Below are 14,436 nucleotides of genomic sequence, written 5' to 3' on the forward strand. Positions count from 1 at the left end.
TGGTTGAACTTATAACAGTGTAATATTTATTTGCTTACTTGTGTTAAATGGTTTGCTGCTGTAAGGCAGCTGACAGATTTAATTAAGAGAGTGAGCCAAAGGTGGGCTGTGGGAGAAGGGGCTGTGGATTATTGCCTTTTTGGAAACCTCTCTTATTCAATAACCCACAAAAATATGCTTTTTGTATATGCTATCCCTGATTATAATCATACAATTTGGAAACAGAATATTAGGTTTAAAGCTTATGGAGTCTAAAGAAAGACAAGACATTTATAGATTTGTTGCCGCTCAAAACAGGTGTTTTTAACCTTCATATCAAATGAATGTGCACAAAAGAGATTGAGGAATATCTTTATATTCATAATATTTTTTTACCCCATGAGATGATGAATGTATGCCTGACAGCTGTCTGTTAAATGCCAAGTAAGTTAAGAAATCTTTGAAAAGGTTAATGCTGAACATGAATGATTTGGCATACAGTATAAGCTGTTAATGACGTCATAAGTCAGGTAGGGGCGTCGTTCTGGGTTACTACTGCTGCTGTATGGCTACACTGTTACTATGTCCCATAATTAATATGAACTGCCCTCCTTGTTGTACTAAAACTGTCTAAACAGCCAAAGCAGTCTTTATTGTCTCAACAAGAACCTCATTCCCCATGGGCAGTCAGAAACAAACACCTCCAAGAACGGGGATAGTGGAGCAGTTAGCTGGCAGGTGGCAGCCTTCCCTGGAGAGCTGAAGCAGGGCAGGTGAATCCCAAAAAAGGAATTAACTCCTCTAAGATCTTGTCAGCTGCTACTTTCCCCACCACTGGCTCCAATGAAATTGAGCAAGCCTCATCTAATCAAGACAGCTTAAACCTGAATTCATTATTAAAAGCCCCTCTGAAATTAGCCGCAGCATTTAACCACTTTGTACTTTATCATCATCTGCACCGGGCTGATAGATGTGCTCGGGAGGGGAGGGAAAACAGCAGAGTAAAAGGAGAGAAAGGCAGATGGAGAATTTTCCACATTGGCAGTCATGATTTCCTGAAAAATCTAAACATAATAACACATTTGGACTTAGTTTTCCACCGACCAAAGACAATCTCACCTAGTGTGGGGAATGAAGCCCCCCTGAACACCTTCATTCACTGAAGTAGTGCCCAAGTACGGGGAATTCCTCGGATTCCTCGGCGTTGGATAATTCGTCAAAGGGACATCTTCAATTATTTACACTTTCTGCCACATATTGAAGATGTTTCTCTTCCGCGTCGTTAATATTTCATCACTTTTCCCTCCGCAAGACATTTCATCAGAATGAATGAAGTGGCGTTAAGCTTTATTCTCACAGCATCTTCGCCAAATTAAAACTCTAATCGGGACTGCATGACAGGTTTTGATGCATTCTTGTAGTGGCCAGGCACAGCAGTCTCAAACACTGCACCAGAGATAAACCGACCGAAGTGTGTTGTCAATTAGAAAATGCCTTGATCTTTTAGGAACAACTCATGCGATTGGTTATAAGTTATCTTGGCACTCAGATGATGTGGAACATGAGGAAAGCATGGGCATTTATCATTTAGATGAGTGGAAATACTAACGCTAGGTCCCCAGACATTTTGATTATAAGAGCCTTGAGATGGGTATGTGTTACACGACATGCGTTTGGAATTCATCCAGAACCCTATACCTGTGCATCAAGGTTGACCAAAGAATTTCAGAACTGGTTGGAAATTGGAAGAGAAGAATTCACTGTAAACATTTTTAATAAGAAGTAATTTAGTCTATTATGAAGCTCTAAAATCATGGACTGTGCTAAGTTTGGAGAACCATGTGCATCATGCCATCCCTTTAAAACAGGGCTTCCTGATTGCATAATAATGCAGGATACATCTTACTGAAACTGTATTGGTGCAGATTCCAAAACAAAATTAACAGATGGCTCAGACTTTGGGGGCCATTGCCAATCACAAAGACCAATCAGTTGACGCCTTTCATATTTCTCTTGCTTTGCCTGCTGTAACAACCTGATGTATCTCATCCCATTGGCAGAACTGTTTTACTTTTTTCTTTTTTTCAAGATTCTTTTTTTGGCATTTAGGCCTTTATTTTTGTGACAGCTTAGACATGAAAGGGGAGAGAGGGGGGAAATAACATGCACGACTTGTAAGGTAGACATTTTTAAGACACTGATCAAAAGACTCATGCATTATGTCAAGATCCTGAGGGTCAGTAACCCCTCTCTAGCAGCCATTATGTTTGGGGCATTTTGGCCTTTAATTGAGAGAGCAGTTGAAGATTGGAAGACATGCAGCAAAGGGCCGCAGGAACGGAATCGAACCCTGGGCCACAGCAGTAAGGACTGAGCCTTGGTACAAGGGGCGCACGCTCTACCAGGTGAGATACCGGGCGCCCACTCTAGCAGCCACTTGACAGAGATACAATCCCAGATCTATCTTGAGAAAATATGACATGTTTTTTACAGAGCACAGAACAATATTCACACTACCGATATCAAGTGTTACAATTGAGACATGTCACATTTCGGTTACCATTTCTTCCACATATTGCTACCCCCCAAAAGCTATACTTAAGTCCTAATAAGCTCTTTTAGCTGAAAGGAAGCAATCAGAATTCAATGATGGTGCTGATTTCAGTTCTCATTCATTCACACACAAGAGGTCACAGCTGGGTCACACACATTTGATACATATAGACACACTTGCTGCTGTGGACACAAGAGTGTGTACTTGTGGGTAAGCGTGCACAGACATACACACAAATGCAAAACAAAAACAAAAAAACCCCATAGGGAACTGGTTACCAAGCAGCTCACAGAGAATTAATCCAAGTGCAATGATTGTGAACTCTACAATCTCGTTTATAAACTAAAATCTGGTTTAAAACCTAAAATCTCTCCCTGTGAGATGATCAGTGCAACACAACCATGTACACAGATGCCCTCAGTGTTGGCCAGCGTTGATAAAAGCCAACTTAAATTTTTGGTTAATTTGGTGGTATTTTTTGCCTGAGTAGATGAACTGAAATGATAAAACTAAGAAGATATGTTTTCAAGACACATTTCCAATTAAACACAAGTACAAGCAACTCGTTGAGATTATTCAATAATGGTGGGTTCAGTAATAACTTCAATAAGAATACTCTATATCTATACTTTTGCTGAGGAAATATGTCAACCGTAGTTGGGTCAAAGAATCTTGGGTATAATTATGCCAGGATCAATTATCACAACATCTGTTTCTTTCCAGTTGGTCAGATTGGGAGATCATGGCCATAATTGAGCTCAGAGACATGTCCACTACACATTAAAACCCATCCAAACATAACTTGCATTCATACTTGTGCTAAGGTGACTGGAAGGAAGGGGTCGAGACAGACTTTTGGTAGTAGGAATGTCAACAATAATGGCATCCAAAGTGTCACAGAGCGGAGCATACACGTTATTAAACTAGCTAGAGAAGGCTTATTTTCATAATGAATCCTCAAAATGTGTATTAAGATACACAAAATGCGGTGCCCAATGCTTTTTATTCCAAAAAACCTGAAGTCTGTTGGATCAGAGCATTTTGCTGATATCCGCCCCAAGTCATAATAGCTTTTTGCAGAGTTTGAGCTATATACTGATCATAAAGAATAATATCCTCATAAAGAGTTTTGGCTGAAGCAAATACCACATTTTTGGCAGAGTTGAGAAACATTTATTCATGTCATCCAAAACTTGTTTTGCTGGAAACCAAGTTTTAGATACTTTATGCTTCACCTGGTACATTTCTTCTTTGGTATCTTTTTAAGGAATTTTGCCACAAGTGAAGTTTGGTGAAGTGCATGACTCAGCATAATATGCCAAACTTGCTAGGAAACGATACAACTTCCCTACACAATACTGATGCCACAAACAGCAGCATTAAGCACCACTTTTTGTGTGTAATTTTGTTAATATATGGCTAAAACATTTCCCCAGGCACCCCTGAGGGATCCTGAAACACAGCTAATAGAAAATATTCCCTTAAACATGTCACCTTAGCATAAATCAATGAAAAACATCCTGCGACAGACCATCTATCAAAACAATCCTTCAGCAGTCATGCTTGAGTGTGTGTGTGACTGATAGGTGGGCTAATGTAATTCTGTTGCTTCCACCGTCATGGTGATGGCCTGTTAATCTGGATTTAGGTTTCGGGGCCACTGTCTGACTGAAACCTAATCCCACTGAGTGGCTCATGGAGACAAAGACCTCACAGTGCACCAGAACATATTCTGAAGCACGGACCTGGAAATCATGTAATGATCCACAATCACAGACCAGAATCTATTGGCCATAATCATACGACAAATACAGTCCCAGTGCCATCTCATCATCGAATGAACCTTTGTAGGGATTTACCCATCAGTACATTGACTCATCCGGTTCATATTTTCTTTTTTTCCAACTGACATTGTCGCTGAGGGATCACCTGACATTTTGTCCAGCAGTGCAGAGGCCACTTGGCTCCCTATAATGGTATCAGATCTCGACTTCATTCTGCATCTTATGGCACGGGGACAGTTTAAGATTTTGTAATGTCCAACCGATTTAGATATGTCAATCATGTTTTCAAAGTGACATTTGCTAGAAGTAAGACTTCTCAACTATGACATCTTCCTATAGTTGTCAGATCTTGACTTTTTGACAGTTAGACAAGCTAGAATGTCACCAAATGCCACCAGAGCTACACTACACCAGGGGTTGTGGAGGTATAAAAGTGCCATTCACTTTCTGCATAGAAAATGAGAGCTGACTAGCAGTTGGAGCACTTCCAAGGTTTGGATGACTAGGAGGTTGAGTCATTATGACAAAAGAGTATAAACTGTGTTAGGAAATACTTACAATTTCCAATAGCAAAACATACTAATGGAATCAGCGGCTCATTTCACTTTTCAACAGCATAGCCCAGTGTGAGATAGAAATCTATGTCCATCTCATTTTGTGATCCACAAAGACAGGGACGGCATCAATAAGAGCACACAGATGGCCTACTATACTTAAATTAATAGAATTTTCTCTGTTTCTGAGCACAGGCCAACACAGGCAATTCAGTAATACCGCATAACACATTCACACATAATGGATAGTTAATGTGAAAATGATGGCCTTTTCAAATCAAAGCAGCATGTGGGTGGTAGAATAGAGGGGGTGGGAGGGTGAAGGGTGTTTAGGATTATCGAACGAGTCGGCTATTCTGCAGTGGCAGAACTTTCTCAGGCGAGCTGGAGAAGGAGTGGCATTTTCCCTTGGATATCTATCAACGAGGCTTAATGGTTTTCATGAGCATTTGCTGGAGAAATTACATTCTTTTTTTAATGGTTAATTAATAAATGAAAGGCCAATGATGAATGGCCCCCATTTTTCCTCCTGGTAATGAAATGATACACACTTTTCGCCCTATATGTTTCTAATTATCAGGGGGAACATCCCCTGGTCTCTGGTGTAATCTGGGAACGTTTTCATTATCATGGACACAAAAGAAGCGGCTGCACCTTTGCAGTCAAGCAGGCAAGCCACAGCAGGTGGGATGTGATTTAGTTCCTGCCATCATGTAACTATAAATAATTCAACAAAAATAGGTAGCCATCGTGTATATCACACGTTACAACAGACTATATGATGAGAAAAATAGCAACAATAGCCAAGCTTGAATGCCATAACAGAGCCATTTAGGTCAGAACACATTAATTCATAACATACAGCAAATGCATCTACCATATCTAATTGGTCCATACCTTGACACTAAGTGGTGTAACAGTATAGCAATGTGACTGCATTTGCAATATTAAACTCCAAGAAGATATTGACAGTATAGGAGATGCCTGTAGCACCTGTTTTCATCAATAGCTTCCTGACTTGTGAGCTTTTTTTCCACTGCAGACATGGGAAAGAGCATGACGTCCCACTGTTAAAAAATATAAGCCACTCCTGTCACTCTGAAAATTGTCTGTATGTGTGTGCCCAAGCCAGGATCAGAGAAACGAACATCACAAGCAGAGAGAAGTCCAGTACATAATGTGACACCATTTTGAGAGGAGAGAGATTTATCATGGAGGAAGCTGTGTTTATACTGTGTGTGTGTGTGTGTGTGTGTGTGTGTGTGTGCGTGTGTTATTGATCGCTGCAACAAAATCCCCATAGCATTGATCAATAGCATGTGTGCTTATCATGACTTACGTCAAGGACAGAGATGGTGAAAACAGAAGTACACGAGTCAGCATCCATTAACGGATGGATAAGAACACTTTTCTTTTCAAGTCATTTTAGATGTAACAAATAAGCAGTTTACCTGGGCCACAGTTAGCTTGTTAATGTCCCAACATTATAAACATCAAGTACGTTTAAAGTTTTACAGGAACAAAACAACAACTCAATACTTCAACTTTAATGCTTCGAGGTTGCAGCAAGTTGTCAAAACCACTTAGTGTACATATTTCCATACTCTGTCTATGTTATTGTTTTTACCTAACTTAACTTATTCTACCTCATCACAAAAAAAAGATCACCTTGATTATTGAATTGCACTAATTATACAGTATTGCAAATTGTTATCTGAAAAAACAACACGTGACTGACGCTTTGTAGCAATCCTTCACGTCCAGGTTGTGTGATGGTAACTTACTATCAACAAATACCAAACAACTATTTTCTACTTTCTAAGCCAAAGTCATAGCTTACTGAATGTACTGTACCACCATTTTAAACTCATTCTATGTTGCTGAAGAGGACGTTGCAGTGCTGCTTACTATCCCTTCAGGACATGATGCACCAAAGAAGATAGCCTTACTATACCGATCAATGCTATTGATCACTCTTCTGCAATTCCCAGCCTACAGGAGTGTCAAATACACAATTTCCAAAACAGAATGGTAGTACAGAAATAAATTGCTGCTCAAATATCAACCTTCACACTTCAGTCTGTGATAAAGGAAACACACCTGTGGAATGTAATTTGTGAATATGCCCATTAATCTCTTCAACTAAGCCAACTCACAAGTTGTCATAGACCAAAGATGTTGTCCTTCTCCATTGATGTTTCAAGCCAGAAAACAAAATTGCTCTTTACATTCTGAATGTACAAGAACCTGGGCAAGCCTTTACTGATGCAAGTGACTTACGTGTCTTGCGGTGGCCGTGTGTACGCGTGGTGAGCGTGGTGGAGATCGTCTCAGTAGTAGTATGCTCCAGGGTCCACATCTGCGTAGAGTCATGGAGTACAGTTGGATTGGACGGTGAGGGGCTAGATGTTGCTGCTCCAATTATGAAGGTCGTCCGTGGCACTGCCGTAGTAGTAAAACCCGAAGGTCCTCGTCCATTACGATTTACAGGATTCCGAGGGGTGACTTGGCTACCCGAGGCTCCACCCCCTCTTGGGTTTATAGTTGTGGTAGTAGCAGTGGAACGAGTTCTTCCTTTCGCAAAAGTTCCAGTTCGAGGTGTGGGGTTCCCACCATCAACTGTCGGAGTAGTTGTGGTTGTTGTAGTATCGGGACTTTTGGGAATCCCGCTTGGCTTGGAGAGGAAGATAGGATCCTGGCCTATCCGATTAGCATCCACCAGGTCTGTTGGCACGTAATCCCGCACTGTACCAACAACAATCCATTTCAGCAGCATCAGGCTCAATCCAAGGCCAATGAAACCGATAAGTAAGGGGACCACACACAGCCATGTCTGCTGGCGTGGCCAAACGGCACAGCGAAGGGGACCCTGATCCTGGGCCTGGCCCTCACCACGGCCCCCTGAAGCCCCCGAACCCTCAGGCTCCTCCAGGATCACCGCCCCTGAAACAGCTGCCCCAGAACACTCACTCATCCTTTCTTTCCGTCCTTTATGGCTCATTGAGGATTAACCCTGTGATAAGCATCGGTAGCACATGGCAGAAAGGTTCCCAACAATGCAGAACAATGAGAACAGACAAAGGGAAAGGTGATATAATGGATACTAAGGGACCTCACGGGAATGGGACGCTCAATAACATGTACACATATATGTAATCCAAGGATAAAGAGAAAGGGAGGGGTGCAGGAGATACATGCAGACACGCTATCACAAACACACAAGCACACACATTCACACGTAGAGACACCCAGTGAAAAATGGGAGAGCTGGCGTAGACGGATAATCGCCCGATTAGTCCGTGTTTAGTCCGGCACAACTCCCGATGTCCAACTGAAGTAACAGTGAACTTCAAGAACGTTCACAGCAGGGTAAGCCAGAGGAGAAGAAGTAGTGTTCTAACAAGGAGAAAGAGGGACAGGAGGGAGAGATGGGTGGGAAGGAACAGCTTCACATCTATGAGGAATCTGTGGCATCAGTGTTCAGATGTCACTGCAGCAAAAATCCACAGCTTTTTCTACTTAACATGCATATGCGTCCCCTCCAAGCAGAATCCACGACGGGACAGTATCGTCTAACGAGGGGAGGGAAACTTGCAGGGTGGGTCTTGTTGCCTCCCCACCTTGTGCAGGACCACAAAAAATAAAGATGTTTCCCAATGCAGCCTGTTCTAAGAGCTTTAGCCGAGTCAGCGTCCCCTCAGCTCCCAAAATTGGTCTCTTTTGTAACTGAAAGAGAGCGAGAGATCTGTCGTTTATGCATCCGTCAAACACTTTCCTTGTATTATCCGCGTTTCTTTTCAACAAGCGTCTCTTTTTATTTAAAGACTTCTTTTCTTTTTTTTCCACTCTTTGGCTCCAAACCCACTTTGCTTCCTTTATGTGTGCTCTGAATCCCAGTCAGGCTGAAAATAAAGCAGTAGAATCCAAGTAATTCTCTTGATCCAGTCACAAAGCAACACTTTAGATGAGAACAGAGAGAGGGAGGAGAAGAAAAAAAAAAGAATGAGGGGTGTTGTCGTGCAGTGGTATCACAGGGCGGATAAATCTGCAACTGCGACGCGTGATCCTGCTCCTTCTCCAGTCGGCTATAATGGATCAGATTTACCCAAGCTGTCCGCTCAGTGCCCTGCTGTCTCAGTATACTGTCCGTTAATACTGCAGCAACCGCTCAGAAAGACTCTTCTCATCTATTTGCAGGGGACATTCCGCCACAGAAGGATGAAATGAGAGAGGAAGTGGATGGGATGCAGGGAGTGGATGAAATGATTAATGCAGAAAGAGCAGAAAGCAAGAGATAAGAGCAAAAAAACACAAACAGGAGGCTACAATGTTTAAAAATATCCCACTGATGCTCTCTTGTCTCTCTCTGAGTGGTGTTTTTTCCTCAGTCCGTGAAAGCCTGTGCTCTTTTAAGTCAGCTTGTGATTTGTTGGTCGGGTTGCTGGGATCCTCTGCTTGTCCTTCCCTCCAGGATGCTTTCCAGAAGATGATTGGAAATGTGCGCTCCGTGCTGGGATGAGAACTTGCAACCGCAGCAGCAAAACCCCTTGTGGGGTTGGCAACATCCGACGATGCAGATGTCTTTACCTGTGGCAATTGTTATGCAGACGCACATACAGCTGCCTCCCTGAGCTGCTGCTGCTGAGAGACAGAGACCGAATGAGAAAGGGGAGAAAAAAAAATGCAGGCACAGACAGAGTCAAGTGTGCACACTGGTTGAGCAAGGGAAGAGAGAGAGAGAGAGAGAGAGAGAGAGAGGAAGAGGGAGGGAGGAGGAGAGAGAGGCTGCACCTGCTAGATGCACCAGCACTGGGAAGCTTGCCCACCTCTGTTAACAGAGAGGGGAGTGAGTAAAGATGCAGAATGCATACAGAAAACTAGGAAAAAAAAAGAAAGAAAGGGAAAAGGGGAGTGGAGGTGTGTGTACAGATAAAGATAATGAGTGTGGGAGGGGGGGAGAGGAAGGAAGAGAAAGCTCTGCAGCGGCAGATGAGGCAGTTACGAGCGAGAAGCCTGAGTCCCAGACGGATCAGAGCAGAGGCACAATGCAGGAGCCGTCCCTCACACGGCCCCGCCCACTGCACAGCATCAGAGAAGAGACTGGGGAAAAAATAAATGAGGAAGGAGAGATGGATTATCAAACCAAAGACCAAACTTAAGAATTTATTTAATGCCATGTTTAGTATTCATGCGGATACACTGGAAATTGGTCAGAATTGCATAAAAACTATCAAACTTATATTTGGGTGAAATCATGTAGTCTTTCCAAAGATAGCTCTACACATATGAATAAATGTAGTTTTTTTTATATAATAGTCTCCTTATTTATTATGTTGTTTGAGGCCCTCATTGTATGCAATTACTATAATCGTGCAACCATCAAGTGTCAGGATGTGACTGTAGGCAGCTTTTCATTTCGTTCCCAAAGTTGCATGTTTTGGTTAATTGCCCAGTTTGAGTTTTAGCAGTGTGTATTTTTCATTTGGTTTTAGTGGTAGATGTGTTGCATGTTTTAAAGAGGCGCTATGCAGTTTTGGCCATTTCTTTGCCGTTTTCTCTCTTTTTGCTCTCAGGTTTCTCTATAGAGCTATACGCATTTTTTTCCGGCTCAGCCATGATGATAGTGTGAAAAAGTCCATCGCTACCTTGTTAGCCGGTTCCTGAATGGGCGTATGTGTGCAGTGCCGTGAAACAATTTTATACAACGCCGGCTGAAAGTTGCAAGGGTGTTTTTTCATCTCACAGGAGCTAGGGGGGAGCGAGACGACCACCATTAAACTCAAAAAAAGTGATATAACCATTCCAATGACTCCAAAGCTGTTCAGTTAAGGTAAATTAAGCTAAAAAAGCTGCATAGTTCTCCTTTAACAGTTGTTATTTGCATGGTTTTGGGATTTGCTGTGTTTTTATAATTGTTTGTTGGACTGGGAATTAGGATTATGAGAAGCAGCTGTGTTTGCCTGGACCCCCCCCCCACAGCTCATGATTGGCCGCAGGATCTAATGATGTACTTGTTAAAGGTGGACGCAAAACAGATGCAGGGGGGAAGAAAAAGGGAAAAGGAGGACAAAGAAAGAGAATCCCTCATGTGACCTGCCAGAGGAGAGTTGTGTTTTTAAGTTTTTTTGTCATATGTGCAGAAGTAACCAGTTTTTAAATAAATACATTAAAGAAACCATTCTGTGGAACTTAAGTTTTTTTAACAGTGGAAAAGAATTGTGTTGCTGGTAACAACGGACCTCACACAACCATGTGACACAAGCATTATCTTTTTTTTTTAAACTGGGGATATCTTTTGTCCTTTTTTAACCTTTATCTTAATTGAATAGTCTGCTCTTTTAATAATGTTTTAAAAGACATATTTATGGAGTAATGGACAACAAAGTTGGAAGAAATGCAGAGATAAAATACAATAATTAATAGACCCACAAGTCAAGAGGAAATAGTGTGGAGAACAATATTTTCAGTCTTGCATCACTGCTTCCTTGACTAGTATGTCAATCAGCCAGTTTGAATGGTTGAGCCTCAGTAAATCCAGCGTGGGTTCAAATCAATTTAACAGTGTACATCAGTATGTAAAACAACCTTAAAGCTGCTTGTTGTAAGCCAGTTTTCTCTGATGTACTGTGACTTTATCTTTGTGTGCATGACCGTGTTGTGAAGTGTGTCTACAAGGATGTGATAGCATCACAGGAGGACGGGCACACACATACAGTCATGCAGATAGCCATCTGCCTGTACTATAGGAGAATCCCTCAACTGGTCCCACGGGGAAACTCAAGGGATGTTGTGGATTTCCACACCTCTTTCTCTCGTCTTCTGACATTTAAATATATGGCAGCACAAGTCTGTTAAAGCAGCCATCATGACACTGTTGTGGTTTGAAAGAATCATCAATAATCACATTGGCAAACAGCCACAGGGACGCAAATTAAATGCTAACCTATCTGCACTTCTACTTATTGAAGAAAACCCTGCTACAGAACCAGAAGATCCAAGTCTCTCTTCATCTTTTAAATCAGATATAATATCCAATAGTGGAAACTTAAATTTGGATTGTTAATAGGCCTATGTATTCTTTTTTGTGTGTGGCATTTTAGGCCCTCATTTGATAGGACAGCTCAGACATGATAGGTGAGAGAGAGGGGGAACGATATGCAGCAAAGGAATCAAACCCACTGACGCTGCAGTGAGGACTGAGCATCTGTACATGGGGTACACGCTCCCATCACCCAGGTGCATAGGCCTATGTATTCTATGTATAGATAAGTAAGTAGTGAATCAAAGTATGTAAAAAGGCTTTCTTAGATGCCTGGAGTTGCAAAATAAACTGCTTTCCCTCTGAAGTAGAACAGTTTGTAATTGACTACAGAAAAAAATCTGCCGACAAGACAAACCTTAACTGTGCTTAATTAGAATATATCATGGCCTGTGCTGGGTTATGGATTAATTACTTGTCCTTACCTACAGTGAGAATAGCGCCTGTGCAGTGGAATCCAATGGTGAACAAGATCAGTACATCTTTGCACTGCACTCATGTTGACTTTGTCTGAGTGTGGCGCAGTTTTGAACAACTACATTGTCAAAATCTGAGGACTGTAACACATCGTTTGTGGAAGAAAAATGTCTAGAAAATTCAACAAAATATAATTATGCCAATGTGAATTTCTTAGAGCCCAAAGTGACATTATCAAATGGCTTGTGTTGTCCAACTGAGAATGCAATATCCAAAGATATTTCGTTTACAATAATATAACAAAGAAAATCTGAAGATGGAATTAAAGAACGTTCACCATAAAGCTTTTGTCTCCTTTGTAACATTGTAAGCATTTACATTATGTAAATAGTGTATTTGTTTTATAATCCTGCCGTCAGTTTGAACTGTCCACAATGTCACAATGCAGGGATTATATTTAGACATGTAGTTTTATTTTTAAGCTTTTGTTCTGTGACACTTAAAGTTGGAAAATACTCACTTTCAGTGCTGATATTTCCTACATCCCCATGCCATCTGTTGTTTACCACCATGCAATATAATCCTATTATATCTCATAAAATAGGTCTAGTGTTAGATTAGAGTGATGTGTTCATCATCAGTTCAACAATCCCAAAGCTTCAAACCTGGCTCAAACATATAGATTAGAATATTGTCATCCTTTTCAGTGGCCCAAAGACAGTCTGCATTTCCCCCCCATTGCAATTCCATGCAAGCACTGATATCCAGCCAGCACTGAGAAAGCACATTTGTTACTATAGTCCACTTCCCGTTCCATTACCAGTGTTGGGAAGCCCTCTCATCATCTGCTGATTCACCAGACAGAGATGTGGACTAATGTCACTTATTATCTTTTTTTTTAGAGAGGCATGCATAATTTGTATGCGTCAGATTTAAGATACCACTCTACTGGGCAGCAATAACTCACTCACAGACCAATGTCGGGAAGGATGCAGCTTCATTGACCTGCACCAAAAACGTACATTCATGTGCACAGAGCAAAACAAAGTCTGCTGACGCCTGCATGCTTTTTGATGATTTCTGTTTGGATATTATTGCTCTTCCCCATTATTAGTCCTCCCACACTGCAACCTGCTTTTTAATTAAAGGGCAAAACAAATGTATTTCCTACCAATCACAAGAAGACAACAAACAACAAATCAGCCCTATTTCAAAAGGTCAAAGTTGTAGTCATTTGTCCACAGAAAAAATGTGTGCATGAGAGAGGGATCTCAGCTTAATAAGTCCCTCCAGGAATTTTCAAACGCAAACAGCACAAATTCAATCAATCCCTGTATTATTTGCCACAGCTTGCGGCCATATTTTCCAAGTGTCATCTTCAATCATCCAATTGCAAGTGGAATATATTTTAGGAAATGGAAAGGATTTTTTTTGCTGCATTTCACATTTGTTATGTACATTTTTTCTTTTAAAACTATTAATGTCCAGATTATGTTAATTGTGCTAATTCATGGAACGCAGAAAGAATAGCGACTCTGCTAGTGGAAGATAATGGGACACTATGAACAATAGGGTTCATTATGATAAATAATTCATTATGAATATGAAATTATTGGAAGTTAAGCCTTTGCAAATGGCTTAACTATCTGTATGTGTGTTCATGATTATCTCCATTTAGAGATGTTATGTGCAATGTATGCCTCTCTAACTGAAGGTCAAAATAAGCAACCTAGTGACAGAGGATACAGACTAGTAAATATAGTTTCTAACATGTTTTATGTGTCAGGGGCCTGAGGATCAGGCAGCCATCCAACGTTTTATCTTTGTCCTAATGTCATCCATCTTACATTGAAATGGCAGTGGTGTCTGCTGGGTCAGGCAGGGTCAAGCCCCCAGGGGTTTGGAGAGGAGACCTATTGGTCACATACACACACCTGCACATGTACACAGAGATTTTCTCACTGTTGAGGTCCTGCATGGCTCCTGACAGTTTACATAGGATTCACACACAAGATTTATGGAGGCAGAGAAAAATGACTTTCAGTGCTCCCCCTAGCGCTGTAGTCTGTCTCCGTCCCATTATTCAGAGGTTAGGGTTAGCCTAACCCT

At 41.4% G+C, this 14,436-nt stretch overlaps 1 protein-coding gene across 2 annotated transcripts in view; it reads right to left on the reverse strand.

Annotated features, from left to right (window-relative positions):
• Positions 1–9,579, reverse strand: part of LOC116061637 (pro-neuregulin-3, membrane-bound isoform) — a 410,047-nt gene extending 400,468 nt beyond the window's left edge. The window contains exon 1 of one of the 2 annotated variants that reach the window (XM_035992124.1): positions 7,152–9,579. In XM_035992124.1, coding sequence (XP_035848017.1) covers positions 7,152–7,872 — 721 coding nt within the window. In that variant the 5' untranslated portion in view covers positions 7,873–9,579. The remainder of the gene's footprint in view (positions 1–7,151) is intronic. The other variant, XM_031315948.2, reaches the window with a different exon arrangement.
• Between the last annotated feature and the right edge of the window lie 4,857 nt (positions 9,580–14,436).

The sequence above is a fragment of the Sander lucioperca genome, chromosome 15, assembly GCF_008315115.2.
Source record: "Sander lucioperca isolate FBNREF2018 chromosome 15, SLUC_FBN_1.2, whole genome shotgun sequence".
NCBI classification, from domain to species: Eukaryota; Metazoa; Chordata; class Actinopteri; order Perciformes; family Percidae; genus Sander; species Sander lucioperca.